The following is a 20,930-nucleotide window of genomic DNA, read 5'->3' on the forward strand; positions in this document are numbered from 1 at the left end:
TTGAATTCTAGAGCTGATAGAAATTTGAAATCGATCGGTTTAGCTGATTCGAAGAAATTTGGAAAAAACCGTTTTTTCAAATTTCTTTATTCAATGATATCTCGCAAACGAATGAACCAATTCCGATGGTTAAGGCAGCAATCGATGTATTTTATTAAGTTCTAGAGCTGATCAGATTTTGGAATTGTCTGGTTAAGGACTTTCAGAAATATTCGCAAATAACTATTTTTTACCATTTCTTTCTCCCGCGATATCTCTCGAACAAATTAACCGATTGAGATGGCTAAGACGGCAATTGACGCGTTTTATTAAATTCTAGAGCTGGTTAGATTTTGAAGTCGATTGTTCAAGTCGTTTCTGAGAAAGCACTAAAAAACAAAAAAAAAATTTTTTTTTTTTTTCGTAATTTGCAAATATTGTCGAGCCTACTCGATCAAATGATCTGAAATTTCTAGGAAAGTTAATGGTCAACAAACTCTTTCGATTGCCACCTCAACCATCCAAATCGACTTATTAGTTAAAAAGTTACAAAGAGTTAACATGCACACACACACACACACACACACACACACACACACACACACACACACACACACACACACACACACACACATACACACACATACATACACACACTCGGACATCATTCTGAAAATAGTCAGAATAGCTTCCTAGGACCTCAAAACGTCGACATCTGATGATAACTCGATTTTCGAAAATCGGAGTGAAAACAATAACTTCCCGAAATTTTTGAAAATCGTCGGTTTTCTTAGCGGGAAGTTAAAAATAATAAAGTTTTAACTTAAAAAATATTCGCAAAATATTTTAACATTTGACTTAATGAAACCTTTAGAATAATATCCAGCAAATGCATGCCAAATTATATCTAATTATCTCAAATATCTTAAAAAAAGTATGGCATAGATATGGACAGACGCCCCTCATCAACATTAATAGAGCTCTATTTTTTTAAGATTTTCTACTTTTGAAATAATAATTTCAATCAACATATTATTAAAAAATTGGTGGCTAAATTTCAATTTAATTCAATAAAAATGTCCTTGATTTTGTTATTTTAATAAAAACATACTAGTGTAGCCTTAGATAATATTAATAAAACTTAAGCTCGAAAATGTATTTACAATGTTTTCGAAATCAAGGAGCTCGAAAACAGCGGGAAGTTTTAGGGCTGGCCCACAGGGTCAACCGATAGACAGATTTTTTTTTTAGTATATTAAAATCCTAAAAGTTCGAAAAAAATGAAACTTGAAGTTAAAAAAAAACTCTAATTTAAAAATTCTACATGTCGAATCTTTTTGAAATTTTTTTTACACGAATTAGAAGAATTCATTTTATTTTAATGACAAATTTTATTTTAATAAATTGAGTACTCTAAGAACTACACGAAAAAAAAATTATGGGAATGGTTCCTATAATTTTTTGAAATTTCATTCTATACCAATATAGAAAAGAAGACCATAAATTATGGGAGCAGTTCCTATAATTATAGGAATGTTACCCATAATTATTAGAATAGTTCCTATAATTATGGGAATGATACCCATACCATTATGGGAATCATTCCCATAATATATAGGAACCATTCCTATAAATTATTAGAACCATTCCTATAAATTATAGGAACCATTCCTATAAATTATAGAAACCATTCCTATAATATTATAGGAATAGTTCTCATAATAGTATGGGAACGAGTCCCATAATATTATAGGAATGGTTACCATAATACAATTGGAATATTTTCTATATCATTATGAGAATCATTCCCATAATATCATAGGAATCGTTCCTACACCATTATGGGAAACATTCCTATAATATTATGGGAAAGGTTCCCATACTATCATAAAAATATTAATTCTAAGAAAAGTGTGAAAATTACTTCTACACGGAAAGAAAATTATAGGAAGTATTCCTATGTATTATGGGAATGGTTCTCATAATGGTATAGGAATTGTACCCATACTATTATAGGAACTGTTCCTATAATATTATGGGTACAATTCCTATACCATTATGAGAACCATTCCCATAATACATAGGAATACTTCCTATAATTTTCTTTCCGTGTATATAAATATATTTAAGTTCCATATGAAATATGAAATATAAGTGTCTGATCGATGTCATAAGTGTTCTATTATAATACGTGTTCGTATACGAACATACTAAAAAAAATCTTGATACAACCAGAACAATATTATGAAAACTGAATGTTAAAATTTTCTAGTTCTAAAGGTTAAATTTAAAACTTTTTCTTATGCTTTACGCAGCGTCCCGCAAAATTTCAGATTCTTTCAACTATCTTTCTCTTCATCTTTATATTTTATGTAAATGACCTCAGATTATATTAGTTCGCATGAGTAACGGAAAATATAGGTTATTACACTTGAGAAATTTTATCTGTATTGACGCTATTTAATTTTTACTTGTACTTGTAACAAAAAAATGATTTTGTGTTAAAGTATCTAGCATTTTTTATTTTTTTATTATCTCTGGGTATAATAATCATAGATATAGTAAGGGCTTTTTGCTCCAGCTAAAGATTCATGTGTCCAGCCTGCACATAAACATCACGAATTCATGTTCCTGTTGATCTTAAGTACTCGAGAAAATTTCGGCAAAAAATTCATGAAATATCTTCATTATTAACTATCATATTTTTTAAATGGAGTACGAATTTTACCCATGTTTATTTTGCATAATTATAAAATAATTTATTTTTTAAAATTAAAATTAAAATTTTTTATAAATTAAAAACTGCAAAATATTTTGACATGGCCAGTAGTAAATTTATTTTCAAATGTAACATGTAGCGAAACTATAGATTTTAGAAAAAAATGTTTTAAACAAAATTTGTAGGAAATTTAAGTTGCTACAAAAAAGGTCATGAGGCTTATAAACGTATGTCTGATAGTTTTTAAGTTATAGAGAAAATATGTAAGAGATCAATTTATTGAAAAATATTAAAAATTTTTTGTTACTTTAAATTGCAATTGCGTCGAAATAATTAGACGTAAGTTAAAATTTTATAGTAACTTTTTTGTAAAGAATTTAACTGGCTGCTAAAATGATAATATACATTTTAGTCGTATCTGTATCTGTTTAGCCTGAATTTTGATTTTTTTACAATAAGTACTGATTGTGAATTCAAAAATTTGTAATTGAAAATAATTTAATAAGAACCGAAAGAAAAGAGACCATATGGGAATCCAGCATATATTTCTATGAAGGTTCTCATGACGTTTTCGGATGGATTCCCATATGGTTTCCTATAGAAATCTTGCAAAGATCCCGATATAGAGTCTCACATGGGTTCCCATGGGGATCTACACCATGCCAGATCTATATGGAAATTTAGTATGGATTCCCATGTGGATTTTTACGAAATTTTCTATTAGAATCTGCACCGTGTCAAAATCCATATAAAAGTGCATTGAGACTAATTGGTCTGTATTTGAATTAGTTGATCTGTATTTGATCTTTTATAAAAATTTTAAGCTGTTTTTGATCTGTTGTTTTAAAAAACAATTGCGTTACGGGCAGACAAAACTAGATTAATTCTTGAACTTGGAAAAATTTCAGTTCTGAAAATTTGCACGGACAAAACTAGATTAAATCATGGACTTACAATATTTTTATCTATGGACAATATTTATAAAAAATATTCAAAGTTCCACAATTGATTATGTTCTGTTTACCATTTGCTCAGTGTCTTTTGTTTAAAAATTTCGGCAGTTAATGATAGTTTGACAACTTTATTTTTTAGTTGTCTTGACTGAATATTTATAATATTGAATAAAAGTAATAAAATTACTCTTAAAGTGTCAAGAAATTTTTCTTATTTACTGGATAAAATCGAAAAATATTTTGGCATTAGAAACCATCAAAATTTTTATGACATCTTATTACGAATGCGCAATAGCATGTTTCAAATATCAAGAAAATTAAAATAGATTTATGAATCTAGATTATTATTATTATTATTTATGTTTGTAAAAAGTCCTGTTTTTAATCTAAAGGCAATTAAAAGTAGACTAAGGATGATAGTAAAAAAAAAAGTCTGTTTTCGTCCTAAAATCAAATGAACACAGACTAATAATTATAACAAAAAAGTCTGTTTTTAATTTAAAAGCGATTAAAAACAGGCTCATTATAATACGAAAACAAGTCTGATACTGGCGTGGATAGGGGATAGTACGGACACAAACCGATTAAATTTCAATATAAAACAAAAATAATTTAAAAATCTAAATTAAATAAAAAATATTGCAATCTATCATTTATTTTGAAACAGATTTAATTTTTTGACTCGATATTTAAATCCATTCACTACTATATTAATTTCTATAGATTCTTACATAATTCCATACTTTCCTACATTAACTCCTATGGGTTCCCATGCATTCCCCATAGATTTTTTTCATAGGGCAGCGAAATGGACAAGAATGGCCGATAGTATAAAATAAATATCCCATTAAAATAATTGTCATAAAATGTTAATGTAACATTTAATAAAATGTGAGCAAAATGACTCTAAAAATAGTCGAACAAAAAAGCTTATAATTTATTAAATAAAATAAAAATACACATTATATCAGTATCTTATCAATTTTAAAAATAATATATCACTTGTATACTACATAATTATATGTATCGTGGAGAAAATAAAAAGTGAGTATATGGCATGCAGATCGTTGCACGTGAAGAAATTTATTATTTTTGGTTAGTAGCCAAAAAATTTCAACCGAGACTTTTGGCTTGCTCGTAAATGGATGAAAGAAAATTTCTCTTCTTAGTCTAGCTCTTATACTTCCATATAAAAAAAAAAAAAAAAAACAATAAATAAAATAAACAATTACGCTTACTCTTTTAATTTTTTTTTTAATTTCATTACTTCGAGCAATAAAAAAATGTAGTACTTTCGGAAATAAAAAAATTTAACGGTAAAAAATAATTCACATCCGTTTTAAAATAAAACTTTAAATTAGTTTTTAAAAATGAAATCTTAACTGCCGATCAGTGTTTTTATTTTTAATCTTTTGAAATAAATCTTAAAAAAGGTAATAAAATAACACATGTAATAAGTTAACCCTTAAAAATTTAACTATGAGCAATCAAGTGACTTTTATGGAGATAAAAAATCTTTCCGGTAAACACCGGTTGGTTTACGTTTTAGCGTATCTATATATATATATATATATATATATATATATATACATTTACATATAACTCTCGTGGTGCATCTACGGCGTTACCCTTAATGTTAAACATAGAGTTAGTGAACTATAGATCCGTTGAAGCGAGGGAGACTTAGTGATGGTTTACCAGGGCCACGTGGCAGGCACTCTGTGGCCACTTTACGCACGCAAACGTCATTTAAACACACCGTGAATTAAATTCTCTTTCTTTAACATTCGACCCTCTTTTTACTTACCTTCCATAAACTTTTTTTTATTTCTGTATTCCTCATTATATATATGTTTAAGTATGTATGTACGTTCAAGTTAAATAAGCATGCAGAAAAGCCTCAAGTTTATGCAGTTAAACTAATCGCGCTTAATACATAGCGTACGATTGGTCAAGAAAAGTCATCATAAGTTTATAAGAAAAAAAAAAAAAATATATATATATATATATATATATATATATATATATATATATATATATATATATATATATATATAAAAGGAAGGAAATTTTATTTTTTACCCTACCCCCGTTGGCTTCTTCCCTTCTCTACATTTACTACTTCTCTTTTATACTATCGCGGTTCTGGCCCCGTTGCACGACTCATCGCTATATTTATTTGCGGAAACCAACGAGTTATAACGGCCGACCACCGCGTACGATTTTCGAATCGCCGCCGACCACGTCGTTCCGGCGCATTGCGATCCCACTTCCGTCCTCCGCCCCTTATACAACCACCCACTATCCAACTTAGCCAACTCTCTTTGGTGTACTGAGGTGCCTTGCTGCCGCTCCCTATGGTGACAGACATTTTTCTACATGTCCTCATTTTTACTATCCAATACTCAATATATCTACATATATACTGTAAAAAGACCGGTCTTTAAATTAAATAACACCCGTGTAAACGGTGTTAAATCAGTGTAAAACAAATTCATGCATAGAAATTAGAAAAAAAATTTTTTAATATTCACACCTTCAGGGTGTTATTTTAACACCGCTTTCAGTGTTAAAATTTAACACCTACACTGCCTGGACTTACCCCGTTTTTTTTACAGTGTATGGATGTATATGAGCTTATTGTTTAAATAAAGTAAAAGGTTTGTTAATTGACATTGCAATTAATAAGCGCGTTTATTTGAGCAAAGAGGAAATAAGAGAGTGTGAAAAGACTATTAGAAACAAGGGGAATCGGACATTGAGAGAAGCCGGACGCTAATAATTAACCGGCGCCACACATGACTCGTTTCTCTCTCACATGTACTATGAGAATGTTAGAGACATGTTTTATATATATCTATATGTGATATGGTATATATAATTTCGGATATTACTTGATCCATTAAACTTTTATTTAATATTTTTTTTGCATATTGGAAAATTTAATTAAAATTCTCTAGCGATTTATTGCTGTTACAAGAGAAAATAATAATAATTGGAGCGTCAGTTTTTGGATATCGACACTAATGTAAAATTAATGAAATTAAAAATAAAGTAATTAGTTAAGATAAAAAATGAACTTACCAGGCTCGGCAAATGTAATTATTTCAGACGTTCTCGCATAAAAGTCATCCATCTCAACATCTGTACCCCGATAATCTTCGTATCCACTTTCTCTAAAACTCTCGGTGGATGTCACGCCCTCGGTCATCGACTCCTCGGCCTGGTTGACATTCCTATTATAAGAGTATTCGTCGCTTGCATAAAAAAATTGTCCATATTCGTCTTTATGTTTACGTTTATTATTATCGTGTAGGGTATTCCGTATGTCAGGATATTCAGGTGATGGCTGTGCTTCGGCACGATAAAGAGTTTCAAGAGCAAGATGTCGCGGTACTTGTGCCAATGTCTTATTGACATCTGGACGATTCCGTAGTCCAAGTTTTGTAAGTATTTGATGTTTGATAGCTTCAAGTCGTAAATCATCAGGGCTTGGTCCTATTTCTTTACGGTGAATAGTGTGGACGTGCTGATGCGGACATCCAGGGCACGTACGATGATGATGCGCTGATTGACGTCCAAATGCACAGTTAGGCAAGACAATCAAGCAACTAATAAGAAGCACAAGAAGTAAAGGAAGGCTAGAAGATGAATACGCTCCGTCTGATCTTACCAATAATTTATGTAATAAATTGTTGTTATTACTACTACTATTATTATTAGTACTATTATTATTTTTTGTGCGTCCGCGATCGAGCAGTTGGAGGTCTTTACCACCGCGTAACTCGGCGTTATCCTCCAATTGTCTTGTCCTCGACGGACGTACCTCAAGCATTTCGACGGAGAGTCACCTCCAAATTCTTCTCCGCCAGCCTCGCACCACTCTTTTTTTATTGTCCACTCGTTTTCTCCAGTTACTGTTACACTTGATACCACCTGCTGAAACACTTGTTTCTTGTTCTTGTTCGCCAGATACTTCCTCTTTCTCTTCAATTCTAAGCTTGGACGTTGGTGTAACGACAGAGACAACGACGTTGAAGACGTTCGAGGACGACGACGGGGAGAAGGCATCATCGCCTAAACACCCCATTACCAAGGACTCACGGACTTATGGCTTGTTGTCCTGCCTTTAAATTCCTGGTTACGAAGTACGGCCATTCACCAGAACTAGTTACTAATTTATGCTTTAATCGCTCTAACCCCCTTCTGGTACTTTGTTTCCTCAACTGTCTGTTTGTATCGCAATAGTAATAACAGTAATACAACACAATAATAATAATAATAACTATTACTACTTCTAATTATTATAAAATTTTAATTTAAAATATAAAACAGACAGACAATCCGCCCTTTTAAGGCCGGCGAGACTTCCTAGGGCACTTTCTATGACTTACTAAGGCTTCACTACCTGCCCTAAAATCCGAACTATGCAGCATTTAAAAAAACCTAGTACTCCCGCGCCAGTTCACCGGGGAGACACCGGTGTCTATCAGCCAATTACTATACTTTTTTTTATATAAATATATACTAGTAATGCCGTATCACCAACACACGATTATTCGGGTGATTCCACATGGTAATTTAAATAACACCCACCTGACAAATAATACTTTTGAAATCACTTTTTATATGTTTTTGTCTTGGCACTTTGGTGTAATTATTAACAACTCCTTTTTCCCATTTTAAAATTACAATTTACATATATATGTATATATATATTTAACTCACTCTCCTGTTAAATATATGTTCACTACGGAAAAAAAGATTATCTTTTCTTGGAAAACCGAAGCACGCTTCTCGGAGGCGCGCCGGACACTGAAGGGGCATCCACCACCACAATTCCACCCACCCACAACGCTATAGGTTGTACGCTAGCTACACTACGCTAGCTTCGACGCTGTCTGCTTCTGCTCCTCTTTTCTCAGACGCTGTCTCTCCCTCTTTTATCCCTCTCTTTATCAGGTCCTCTTTAAATAAAAATTCTATCTCTTTCATTTATACGTAGGAGACTACCATCTAACACATACAAATATATATATTACATATATATATGGTCAGACTTTAGTGAAAAAGAAGGAAGGGTAGAATACGCAGAGTTGCAACTAAGAGAGGGCATTTTACAAACGCATGTGTCCTTTTCTTTTTACTCCCCCATCCTCTCATCCTCCCTTTCCCACCCATCACCCCCTTTTTTTACTCCGCGTTTTATATGCGATAGTGTAGCTTTTGTGCTATAGCGCTTTACAAGGGTATATGCACTCTATGATATCACGGCGCACGCATATCCACCATTTGGATACTGGATACATAAAACGATCGCAGACACTTGCGCAGAACATTACACCTCCAATAAAAGATATAGATATACATATACATATATATATATATATATATATATATATATATATATATATATATATATATATAAGGTAACGGTCACCACTGGACATACTAAGCGGATGCTGTGAACACAAGTCAAAAATTACCACGTGGGTTCCGCGTGCCGCTACCGGCACAACCCTTATATTCACCAGATTTATGAAAAAATCGAGGGTTTTGTGATGGGAAATCCTAAATCAACAAATTTGAAGATGATAATAATTATTAGTTTATTAATTGCGGCATCTAAAAATATTTTTTTAGGTGAATGATATTTTTTTTCTTAAGAAAATGTATAAAAAAAAAAAAAAAAAAAAAAAAAAAGTAGTGAGATACTTGAGGGAAAAAAATTGGGCGATTAATGAAGGGTGTGGTAATGGAGGGTAACACCCTGTGTTTTGATAATGTTTGCGGCTAAAGAGCTGGATAAGAATAATCTAGAAGTACGTATTGAGAGTAAGAAGGGAAAAATAATAGCAAGAGCTGTGTAATAAAAATATAGAGAGGATTGAATTAATATAAAAGAGTATAAGACTATAAGAAAAGAGCGAGAGAAGAATAGTTGTAAGCATATTGATCAGAAGACGGTAGTTGGCCGAATGCCACGTGGTGATGCTGTGCAAAAGGAGGCGCCGGATTCTGATACTCCTACTCTTATAGACCAAGGTTTCCATCTTTCTGTCCTTACTTGATCTTTCTCCCATGTCTGGCAATAAAACAATCTTTATTTTATTGTGTCTTACATCTTTTATGCTCTTCTCTCATGCGCTTGTTTAGAAATATTCAATCCGATTTATATTTTACACAGGATTTTTTATATTCTCATACTTTTATTACAATTATCAAGTTTTTCAGTTAGTCAATGTTAGACAAAATTATTTTATAAAATAAAAAAAGAGGAAATAGATAAGACTGGTAAGCAAAATTTAAAAGTGAAAATTTTTTTTTTTTTTTTTTTCGGTAATTAAATGATTTCTGTGATAAGAAGTTTTATGTTCATTTTTTAAAATAAAATTTAATTCATAATCAATTAAATTAAATTTTATCGGATCGATAAATAAGAAATGTATGAAAGTTGCTTTACTTGAGAGTAAATCTACTTTATCGAGATTAAACTCTCGTGTTGATAAAGAGAACAAGTATTTATTCGATAAACAGTAATTGAATTTTCATATTTTTTCCTAATTTTTCGACTTTAGGAAAAATAAATTCACAATGCGTAGAAATTGTTTTATTACGACTAATATTTATAGATGGCGGCTTATCTTCTTCATTTTTTTTTCTATAGAGTGATGTAATAAAAAAAAATACGTAGTATTATGTGAGAGTATTCAGCTGATGTGTCGTTGCTTTAATTTATTTTTGTTATTGAAGTTATAATTTTTATTTAATTATTTTGTCTAGTTTTTTTAAAATAAAAATAGAGATGGATGATAATGATAAATTGCAAATTGTCAAAGACGCTATAAAAACTTATGTTAATTTTCCAAAAGAAGGAATAATATACAAGTAAGTATTTAAACTGTGTATTTTTTTTACTCACGGTTCGTTAACGATAACATTTTGATCGCGGACGGAAATCTACAATCGAAACAAGATGTCAAGTTGACTGCAGAAACTTGATGGTACAAATAGTGGACAGTAACTTGTAATAAATTTGGAAGTAAAATTTTGCTCATTCAAGTATGTTCTGTCAGACTGAAATTAACTTTTGATCTTAAGATTTTTTTTGGCAACTTGAAGACAACTTACATTCTGATTATGGCTGTAGATTGACGTCAACTTGTATTCATATTACAGTCGAAACTTGAAACAGAACTTGACGAAAAAAATTTTCTTTAAAAATTACCGTTAAATTCACTGTAATCGTGGGTCATAACGCAATGCTTTTATTTATTACAATTTTTGAAATAAAAATTAGGAAAAAATTCATTTATTTTCTGGTAAACTTCATAAAATTTACCGGAAATCAAATAAAATTTACCGTAGACTCCCTAATAGCCAGACATTGCTCTACAAGTGTTGTAGAGCAACACTTTCGGCTAACTTAACGAGAAAGTTTCTGGCAAACCTTGGCTGTATAATAATTTCCTTTAAGTTGGCTTCAGAATACGGCGATAGCTTGAATGATACTTACCAGAAAAAATTGCCGTCAATTTGGAGTTAAACTTTTAATCAATTTAACGTCAGTGTCTGACGTTAATACTTGTAGTCAAATTAAATAGACAATTGCAGACAATTTACTGTCAACTTAAAGGTAACTGCTTGCTCTCCAACACTTACCTTTAAGTTACCTTTACAATACGGCAGTAGCTTGTAGTTAACTTATGATTAGGGTGGCTATCAGGGCTACGGTAAAATTTGTTGAAAAAAAGTTAAAAATTATCTGACTTACTGACAAATAATTGGGTCCTGCCAATCGTCCAACGATTACAGTGAATTTAACGGTAGTTTTTAAAGGATATTGCTTTCCGTATAGTCAATTACACACGCGGGTCGGAATGTCCTACTTTCCTCCCTAGGCGTGTAATATACTATATTTTTTTTAAGGGACGAAACACAAATACTTCTGCCGACTGCCCGCGCCGAAAAATTAAATCTGTTTCAAGATAAATGATGAATTAAAATATTTTTTATTAATTTAGGTTTTTAAATGGTATTTATTTTATATGGAAATTTGATCGGTTTGTATCCGTACTATTCCCTAGCTAGGCCAATATCAGACTTGTTTTCGTATTATATTTAGCCTGTTTTTAATCGCTTTAAGACTGAAAACAGACTTTTTTGTTATAATTATTAGTCTGTGTTCATTTGATTTGAGGACGAAAACAGACTTTTTTTTTACTATAATTCTTAGTCTACGTTTAATCGCCTTTAGATCAAAAACAGGACTTTTTACAAACATAAATAATAATAATAATAATAATCTATATTCATAATTCTATTTTAATTTTTTTGATATTTGAAACATGCTATTGCGCATTCGTAATAAGATATCATAAAAATTTTGATGGTTTCTAATGCCAAAATAAAGTAAATGTCCCAATACCGGAATGATTTGATAATCATGATATTATATTTTAACTCGTACGCGATGAAACTAAATAATACTTTCTTTATTTAAAACTTTAATATTTTAGTTACAAAATAAGATATAAAATAGATTTTAGAAAATATTTAAAATATGAAAAAAAAAAAATGTTAATTAGAGCAATAGTCTCGGATTAATGACTTTTTTATGTCTCTTAATGGTTTTGTTAAGAAATCAGTCAATGGTCTTAAGCTTATAGAAAATGCATAGAATTACTTTTCAATAATTTTTTTTTTTTTCGTATATGCATCTTGAATGACATAAAATTCAAGAAAACATATTAAAAATATGAAAAAAATAGTATTATTATATTAATTTTACTGTTCGTCTATTGGTGCACAAAAATGAACCCGTGCCCAGTACCGGAATAGCCAATCATATTAATGTTATCGATAGACATTAACGGTGAGTTTTATTGACTGACTAAATCAAGTACAATATTAATTATTACTGGAGTCCTAATATTGAATGCAGTGTGTATAATTGTTATAAAAAATAGATTAAGTATAGATAAACTCTAATTTAAATCATAAAAAATAAATTTTTGTTTTTAGTTTTTTTTTTTTTAATTATTTTTTTAATAAAACCTCAAATGATTTATTTTGTTTCTATTCTTTAGTTCAAAATATTTATTTTCATTGAATTTTCAATCATTTAAAAATTTTAAATACATTTTACATTATGGGCGTGATATAGCAGACATCAGACAAATTCAAAATTATTAATAAATCGAGTAAATAATTAATAATATAAAATTTTAAAAAATGTAAATTCAAAAAATTTTGAAATTAATAGTGCTTTTTTTGTAAATATTATTTTTGTAATTATATATCTTATTTATTTACAATTTCAAATTTGTCTGATGTTTGCAACATTCAAACCCGTTTTATTAAGTTAATATTATTTAATAATTGTTAATATTTTCACTATGAACAAATGCAATTTGATTATTTTTTAATAGGCAAATGTCTATTCTGCATGATGTAATAATAACATTTTTGTTTCTTATTCTACGTTTATAAAAAGATATATAAAAATTTTAAATTTATGAAAATTACTTATTAGCCATAAAATTAAATTACTTTATAAAATAATGAATGATATTAAACTAAAAACTATTGATAAATAAAAAAAATGAGTATTTCTTTTTTTTTAATTTTTTATTTTACAAAAAACAGGATTAAGCCTATGGTGTAATTATAATTAATTTTAAATATAATAATAATAATAAAATAGTTTTATTTGCACAACTTTTAAGTCTTATACAAATTTTTACATATATCATATTTTCATTTAGTAATTAATTTTAAATATATTATGATTTAATTTTTATTTATATTGTAATTGATTATTTAATAATTAAAATTTTATTATTTATTTATTAATTATTTACAAGAATTATACTAAGCTTATTAACTAAAAAAGTGAACTTTTAATACACAATTATGATTAATTTATACAATCAAAATTTACCACATTTACATTAGATACTTAACATTCTATTTATAAAATTAATCAAATCTCAAGTAATATTTTATAAAATTAAATTATCGGATGATAAACGATTATTTACAAATAATTACAATCATTATTACGTTGTCTTATTAGAACTATGACAACTTACGTTTTTTAACAGGAACAAAAATACTGCCCGTATCATCATCATGTTTACGTTTATAGCTGTAGTTTCCGATAGCTCCAATTCTTACTTCCACATCTGCTGTAGTTACAGGCATAAGTTGACTACTCGTACTTCCCACAGAATTATCTTGTATTTCTTCAGCTTCAGGTGAAGATACCGACGACCCATCTGAATTAGCAGATTTTTTCTTCGTCAGTCTGTCAAGATACTCGTGATAGCTGATCTTTCGTCTACTTGACTTCCTAATTTCAGCTTTAGCCGAAACATTCTCCTGATCCGATGAACTGGAGCATCTCTCTTTTCGATTCATTAAAATCAATTGGCCAGTTGGATTTTTAAATAAACGCATCACCCGGTTTTTTATTCTAGGTGAAATTTTATTTAATATTTCCTTGAACTCCCTGTCCATCTTAATCAGCAGATCAAACGTCACTTTCCGATCCAGCAACCAAAACCAAGGATTTCCATCCAAGACTTCTGGAATTTTCCATTGCGAGGATCGAATAGTTAAATATATGCAAAACGCCGCCACGACTGCCGGTTTGTATTTGACGCACATTGACGTCATCTGCAAGGTGTTGGTCGCCACCTGCAGAAAAATCTTACATAGTTCTTTACACGCGTTGATTTCTTGGCAGAATTTCATAATATACTTATGTGGATGATTCACTCCCATCCTGAATCCTAATGTGGCTAAAAGGATGCGTTCATTTAATATTATAGTCTTGACATGATCCTGGTACTCGGCAGCAGTGGTGTCCAGTTGATAGTTCATGTCTTTTTTCAAGCATTGATAAAAAGCATTGATAACGTCTTTCAATTTTTGTGGCTCTTCTTGAACCTTTGCCGCCACGAAAATTGCCGTCATTGCCATTTCATAACGATGAAATTTCGACAATGAATGTTGAGTGTAAAAACGGTGCATGTACACTGTAGCTGTATGCGTACAGACTTCCGACAATTTTAGCCGCTTGCCCAAATCATTCATTAAGTAAGCAGCTTGTTGTTTGTGGTCCAGTTCTTTTTCAGTACTTACACCATCTTTGAAACTCGGAGAATTCTTTAACTCTTCTTTGCTAAAATACCACTTTTGAGCCATATTAACTTCACTGTACACTTTATTATTTCACACTGAAATAGCTTATTCACTTCTAAAATCGCACAATTTTATTTTTCCGTAAACTTTTTATTTATTCTCAAGCGAACTGTAGGACATTGAGTTCGAGAATAAAATGATAAAATATTGACGAGACACTGAAATTTAAGGGATTTTATAACAAAGCCATTTAAGATTTTATCCCAATGAAATTGTAGCAACAATGTGTATGGGGGTAATTAGAAAGTAATAGTTGAGGGCTGAAGAAATGTACCTGAGGTAGAAAAGGTTATTATACTAATGACTATAAATATTATAATCATAAGTGTTTGAATATTCAGGTATTAAAGTAATTAACATTTCTATGAACAAGCTAAAGACCTGATGGCAAATAATTAAGTTCGTAATTAAATATTTATGTCGGGCTCTCAAATAATGAATTGAAAATTTTCTCATATAGGGACATATTTGGAGTTTATCAAAATGTGACAGCTATGCGTGCGATGAATGATTTACTTATTGATCATGTTAAATCATTGAAAAATGTTGATGTAATCGTAGGATTGGATTCACGTGGTTTTCTTTTAGGACCAATATTAAGTACTGAGCTCGGAAAACCTTTTGTTCCTATCAGAAAGAAAGGAAAATTACCAGGAAATATTAAACGCGAGAGTTATACTTTAGAGTATGGTGAGGTAAATTTAATTTTTATTATTAAGTTATAGTATTATATTTAAATATAGGTATATGTTTATAAGTGGGGTCAACATGTATTTTAAAGAGCAAAAAACCAAAAGTAGACCAATGGCTTTGATTCCAATTTCAACCGGAAGCATTTGTCGGCGGATTGAAGTTACATTTGCTTAATTAGATGTTTATTAAGCGTTGGTATTGTATAAGTGTATGTCTATGGTATGAAAATGCTCATATTTTGGATTTTTCTTTGAAATTTTTCAGTTCCGTGCTGCACTGCACTATTTGACATATTTTTCTATTCATTCTATATATTGACTCTCAAGTCAACCACCAAAACACCTTAAAAATATTGAAATAATACAAATATGCTGATTTTCACTATTACAAGAGTTCAAAAATTATTTGTAACTCTTAGATAGACCTTCCTATCGCCACCGTCCATCTTACGGCTGTAATAAATTACATTATTATTATTATGAGAAAAAAATTAATTTTTGAAAATCAACATGATTTTGTGTTATTCTTACCAATTTTGTACACATTAGTTACAAGGTTCGGATAGATATCTAGTGTTAGAGACATAAACTCATACAGAAAATTTAATCTGCAAGCACTTGGAACTTTGAAAATTGTCATGGCCCCCACTTCCACACAAATACCTAAATATATACAATTAGTAATAATATTTAAAAAAAAAACTTTTTTGATAAACGAAAATGAAAAAGTCAAAAGTCTCAAGCTTATAAATTGCACCATTATATTTATCAGTATTGTAAAGTATTTAAAATATATATTTCTAATATAGTGTTTTGAATACTTTTGTAAGATATTTTATATGTGATTGTTGGTTACAAAAAAATGATATTTTTCAGGCTACAGTTGAAATCCAAACAGACAGTATAAGTAAAGGAAAAAAAGTATTAATTGTTGATGATCTACTAGCGACTGGAGGTAAAAAAATTGATTTCATTTATGATTTATTGAAATTACGTATATAAACATATCTATTTTTGTTAAATTTTCAGTCATTGGTTTGAAGAAAGCAGCTAAAAAAACATTAAAATTAACTTGACAAAATTTCAATAGAAATAAATTAATTATTACATTTGTCTTCATGATAAAATTTTTATAAAATTTTGCCATAATTTATTATTAATTCATTAATTTTTATCTGTAAATTCAAAAATGAATCTCGTTTCAGATACGATAATGGCATACCCTAGTAGAAAATACCATTGAAAAGGTATAAGGGCATTTAAAAAATTTTGTTATCACTACACTGTGGAAAATCGGGAGAGAATACGGATTTTATTTCAATCCGAAGTTTTCAAAAAACAAAATCGTATTTAAAAGCGTAAAAGCGACAGCTCATTTCTGTTAAATGTATCTGAAAGCTAATGAAATTAGCTTTAATTTTCGTTATTTAACTTTCCATTCCGACAATTTTTTCGAACAAATTAATGACAGATTTTTTAAAAAAATTGAAAAAAAAAATTTTACGGCTTTAACTCTCAATATCTTATAAATAATACGTTGCAGGTTAATTCCATTAATTACATCTTGTAGCTAATAAAATGAGCTTCAAATTACACTTTTATGACTTTGTCTAAAAATGAACCGTTTATTCATTATGACGTTCAAACGCAACTATATGATTAATTATAAATATTGAGCCTTGTCGTCGCGATAGCGTAAACGATTTTGAACGGATTTAAACGAAACTTGACACACATATTTTTTGGTTCAATAGTTTGGTCAAATTTGAAAATAAGCTAAATCGGTTGATTAGTTTGGAAGTTGTAGACATTTTTAATTTTTCAAATTTGACATACAAAATTATTTATTATTAATTTATCCATAAATTACTTAAAAACAAAAATTTATGTGGATCATCATTGAAAGTATTTTAAAGCTCATCTAATTAGCTTCAATTTTTGTTTCTTCACATGCCGTTTTGACAAATTCTTTACATAAATTTTTAACCTTGAAGTTCATATGGAAAACGTCTAAAAAATTTAATTTTTTGACTAATTTTTATTTGATAGCTTGAAAATAAATATATAAATAATAAGAAATCTACTACCATTTCGGCTGCCAAATGACCTTTTTTTTTATTATTTACAGTCGACAACCCGTCATAAGCCTGGTCTAAATGACGGGGGGTAAATTTTTCTGGAAATTTCAGTCTTTCTACCACCGTACGTTTAGTTTTGTTCACGACTATTCGTTATAAGCCTGTTTTATTTTATATGATTTTAAACGTCATATTTACATTTTGTTACATACGCGACTATCCTGATTTTTCTGGTGCTTATAGCGCTAAAATAAATACTTATATTTTCATAAAAATAATAATTTTATTGATAAACATAATGCTCAATAAAACTTTTCAATTGTAACAGAAGCTTTAAATTTAATTTATGATTATAATTATGAACAGTAAATTATATTTTGCATAATAATGATTAAATTATTCTCCGCGAAACATAGATAGTAAATTTCCATCATTAATTTGTCTATTTTTTCCTATTGTTAGTTTATAATTTAGACAATTTTAACGGAGGCTTATAACTGGTTCTCTGGTACAAAACTCCTCAGAGTGGTTTAATGGGGGAAGCTGTTTGGACTCAGTACCTCCCGATTGAGAGGAAGAAGCTTATGAAGAGCAGGTATATAACGGGTAGTCTACTGTATAACTTTGAAAATTTTAAACAGCTGCTATTTTCAAACAAATTTCGTTAATTTTTTAATTTATTCAAGACATTGTTTGTAAATATATATGGAGCATTCCACGCCAAATCGGACGGTTTCAAAAATTTATTTTTCCGAGTTTCTTAATTTTTTGGTATTTTTTAGTACTCCTCAAAAGAGGCTGGTAAATTTTATGATTTTTTTGATGAATGGTTCAAAAAATATCGAATTTTAGAAAAAACCGCTCTTTTTATGGTTTTTTGATGATAACTTTCGTAATAATGGTCGAAATTCAATGTTTTTTTTTCAAAATTTTCGTTTTTAGATGGCCTTTACAAAAAAAAAAAAAAAAAAAAAAAAAAAATATAAAACAAATATACGAAATGTTTTTAATCGAGATTTTTGAATTTCAAGTTTTCAACTGTGTTTTCAAAAAAAGGTGTATCCTTCGATTTTCTTGAAAATTTTCTATCTTAAACTTCTATCCATTCTGCAACTTCTAAGCCCGGTCCAGTAATGGGCCTTCCATAATTACTATTTTTTTTTTTCGATTTTTGAAAATTGAAATAAATTTTTTTTCGCTATAAATAATTATCAGTACCGATTATTGACACTATATACTTGTATTTCTTGCATATTATGAATTGATTTCAATAGATTTTTGTTCTGTGTAGGGATTTAGAAGCATTAAGTGAAAGTTGATGCTATTCATAAGCAGTTATAGTAAACGTTTTTATTTATTTCGAAGCAAATGAAACATTAGATTTGCTATACAATAAGCTTAAGACCATTACAGGAGCTCAAAAATTCCATATAATTATTCGAAAAAGCGACGAAACTGTATAACAAACTTTTTTAATTATTTCCGTGTTCTTTTGAAAATTTTATGTTAACGATTTTTATTTTATTTTATTTCATTTATGTTTCATGCTTTGCGCTTTTAATTTCAGGAACTATGTCAGCTGCCATTAAATTAATTGAAGCGATTGGCGCCGAAGTTGTTGAGTGCATTGTATTAATGGAATTAAATTCACTTAATGGCCGATCAAAAATATCAGTACCTGTATTTTCATTAATCCAGTACAATTAATAAAAATATTTAATCTCGTGATAAATTTTATAAATTTACATTCCAATGTAAATGTTTTTATAACCAATTGTCTTTTTCTACAATTTATATCTCAATTTTAAATAAATTAAAAATTAATATCTCATTACTTTTTTTTTATAAAAATTTCAAATAAATCAGTCAACAAAATCATTACTTAAAAAAATAATTTACATGATTAACTGTTTGATTAAAAACAAAAAAACATATTTAATTTATTTACCGTTAGATTAAATAAAATATTATATAATGTCTCTATCTTTTACACTTAATAGTTTTTAAAAATTCTCCAACTTCTTCTTCAAGTGCCTCCACATCATTTCGTAGTTTATTGTAAGAGTTAACTCTTGATCGTGAATTAAATTCATCACTCGCAGAATTAATTTCTGTGAGATTTATACTTTCGCTCAGTGGCAATTGTCGATAGAGTTTTTGACGTTCACTAGCAACTGAGGCTTCAGATACTCGAAGCTGCTCATTATAACATCGTTGTAATTCTAAACAAATAATAAAATTTATTTTTATCAAAAATCTTTAAAAATAATGATGATAAATTATCAATACCTCGAAGTCTCTGGTTTTGAACTTCTTTGATAAAATTGTCCTTTTCATCTTCTAATCTTTTTTTCTCAATATTCTCCAACACTTCTTGTCGTTTTTTACGTAAAGTTATTTCTTCTTCTCTTAAATTAATCAACTCAGTCATTTTTTCTTTATTTTCAATAATAAATTTAGGATATTCTTCGAATAAAAATAATGGATATGGTCCATCTGGTGGTAATGCACAGAATGTTTCTCTAAAAAAAAAACAAAAAAAAAAATTATTTCAGTATATTAAATTGCAAGTACTAAAATTAAAAAATAAATAATTAGGGGAGCGTGTGATCGCCTCGATTATAAAAATTTAAAAAAATTCATCGAATAATAAATTTTGAATTTAATTTTATTCTTTAACTCTTATTATGGTATCACAGAAAAAACAGAATATTAAAAATTAAAAAATAACAGTAAAATGTGGAGTCTGTTATCAATAATTAGTACTATTATATGTTTAATGCAAAGTAGTTTACTAATTTTTGTAGATTCCTAAAAATTACTATCAATTATTTCAAAAAGTAAGTAAATATTATTACTTTTAGGTATAATACGTGACATATGAGTGAGAGTTTATTAATTTATGGCATAATCTATTAAAAAGTAATGATTGGTCAAACTAAAAATTGGTATCTTAGATACTGATTTTTTCGGCCGAAAATTTCAAAAGTTACTAACTCTTATTTTATAAATTCGATATCACTGATCAATTATTACCTTAAAATATCATTTATTCATCATTATAAATTAATTTACAATATACATAAATCGAATAAGTGGTAAATAATAAAATGAGAACTTAGTATACTAGATACTGATTATTCGCTCATAAAAATACCGAAAATTTTTAAGTCTTATTTTATAAATTCTATCCCATTGACTAATAATTAATATAAAATTATATTTATTCATTATTATAAATTAATTTATTATATACATATATCGAATAAGTGGTAAATAATAAAATGAAAAATTCGTATAC

The 20,930-nt window shown here is 29.0% G+C and overlaps 3 protein-coding genes across 4 annotated transcripts in view; 1 reads left to right on the forward strand and 2 right to left on the reverse strand.

Annotated features, from left to right (window-relative positions):
- Positions 1 to 7,725, reverse strand: part of LOC103570113 (inhibin beta chain) — an 81,319-nt gene extending 73,594 nt beyond the window's left edge. The window contains exons 1-2 of the mRNA XM_014439728.1: positions 7,478 to 7,725; positions 6,736 to 7,319 (exon numbers count right to left, since the gene is read on the reverse strand). Of these exons, the coding sequence (XP_014295214.1) occupies positions 6,736 to 7,319; positions 7,478 to 7,725 (832 nt within the window). The remainder of the gene's footprint in view (positions 1 to 6,735; positions 7,320 to 7,477) is intronic.
- A 2,613-nt stretch (positions 7,726 to 10,338) lies between these two features.
- On the forward strand, positions 10,339 to 19,460 carry LOC128667367 (adenine phosphoribosyltransferase-like). 2 transcript variants are annotated; one of them, XM_053737066.1, is made up of 4 exons: positions 10,339 to 10,539; positions 15,320 to 15,554; positions 16,428 to 16,506; positions 19,197 to 19,460. In XM_053737066.1, exons 1-4 carry the CDS (start codon positions 10,457 to 10,459, stop codon positions 19,334 to 19,336), a joined length of 537 nt encoding a protein of 178 aa, XP_053593041.1. In that variant the 5' UTR covers positions 10,339 to 10,456; the 3' UTR covers positions 19,337 to 19,460. The 2 variants fall into 2 exon arrangements, with proteins under 2 accessions (XP_053593041.1, XP_053593042.1); XM_053737067.1 differs by lacking the exon at positions 19,197 to 19,460 and adding an exon at positions 16,581 to 17,663.
- Positions 19,461 to 19,514: 54 nt separating this feature from the next.
- Positions 19,515 to 20,332, reverse strand: LOC128667368 (uncharacterized). The gene is made up of 2 exons (XM_053737068.1): positions 19,919 to 20,332; positions 19,515 to 19,851 (listed from the first exon to the last, which is right to left on the reverse strand). The coding sequence occupies exons 1-2, from the start codon at positions 20,058 to 20,060 to the stop codon at positions 19,610 to 19,612; spliced, it is 384 nt and encodes a 127-aa protein (XP_053593043.1). The 5' UTR covers positions 20,061 to 20,332; the 3' UTR covers positions 19,515 to 19,609.
- Positions 20,333 to 20,930: the final 598 nt, after the last annotated feature.

Source organism: Microplitis demolitor, chromosome 2 (assembly GCF_026212275.2).
Source record: "Microplitis demolitor isolate Queensland-Clemson2020A chromosome 2, iyMicDemo2.1a, whole genome shotgun sequence".
NCBI lineage: Eukaryota > Metazoa > Arthropoda > Insecta > Hymenoptera > Braconidae > Microplitis > Microplitis demolitor.

Coding starts and splice junctions, on each gene's coding strand:
- LOC128667367 (XM_053737066.1), top strand. CDS start 10,457: ATGGATGATAATGATAAATTGCAAATTGTCAAAGACGCTATAAAAACT. Junction 10,540..15,319: donor AAAGAAGGAATAATATACAA/GTAAGTATTTAA, acceptor TTTCTCATATAG/GGACATATTTGGAGTTTATC. Junction 15,555..16,427: donor ATACTTTAGAGTATGGTGAG/GTAAATTTAATT, acceptor GATATTTTTCAG/GCTACAGTTGAAATCCAAAC.
- LOC128667368 (XM_053737068.1), bottom strand. CDS start 20,060: ATGACTGAGTTGATTAATTTAAGAGAAGAAGAAATAACTTTACGTAAA. Junction 19,852..19,918: donor TCAAAACCAGAGACTTCGAG/GTATTGATAATT, acceptor TTATTTGTTTAG/AATTACAACGATGTTATAAT.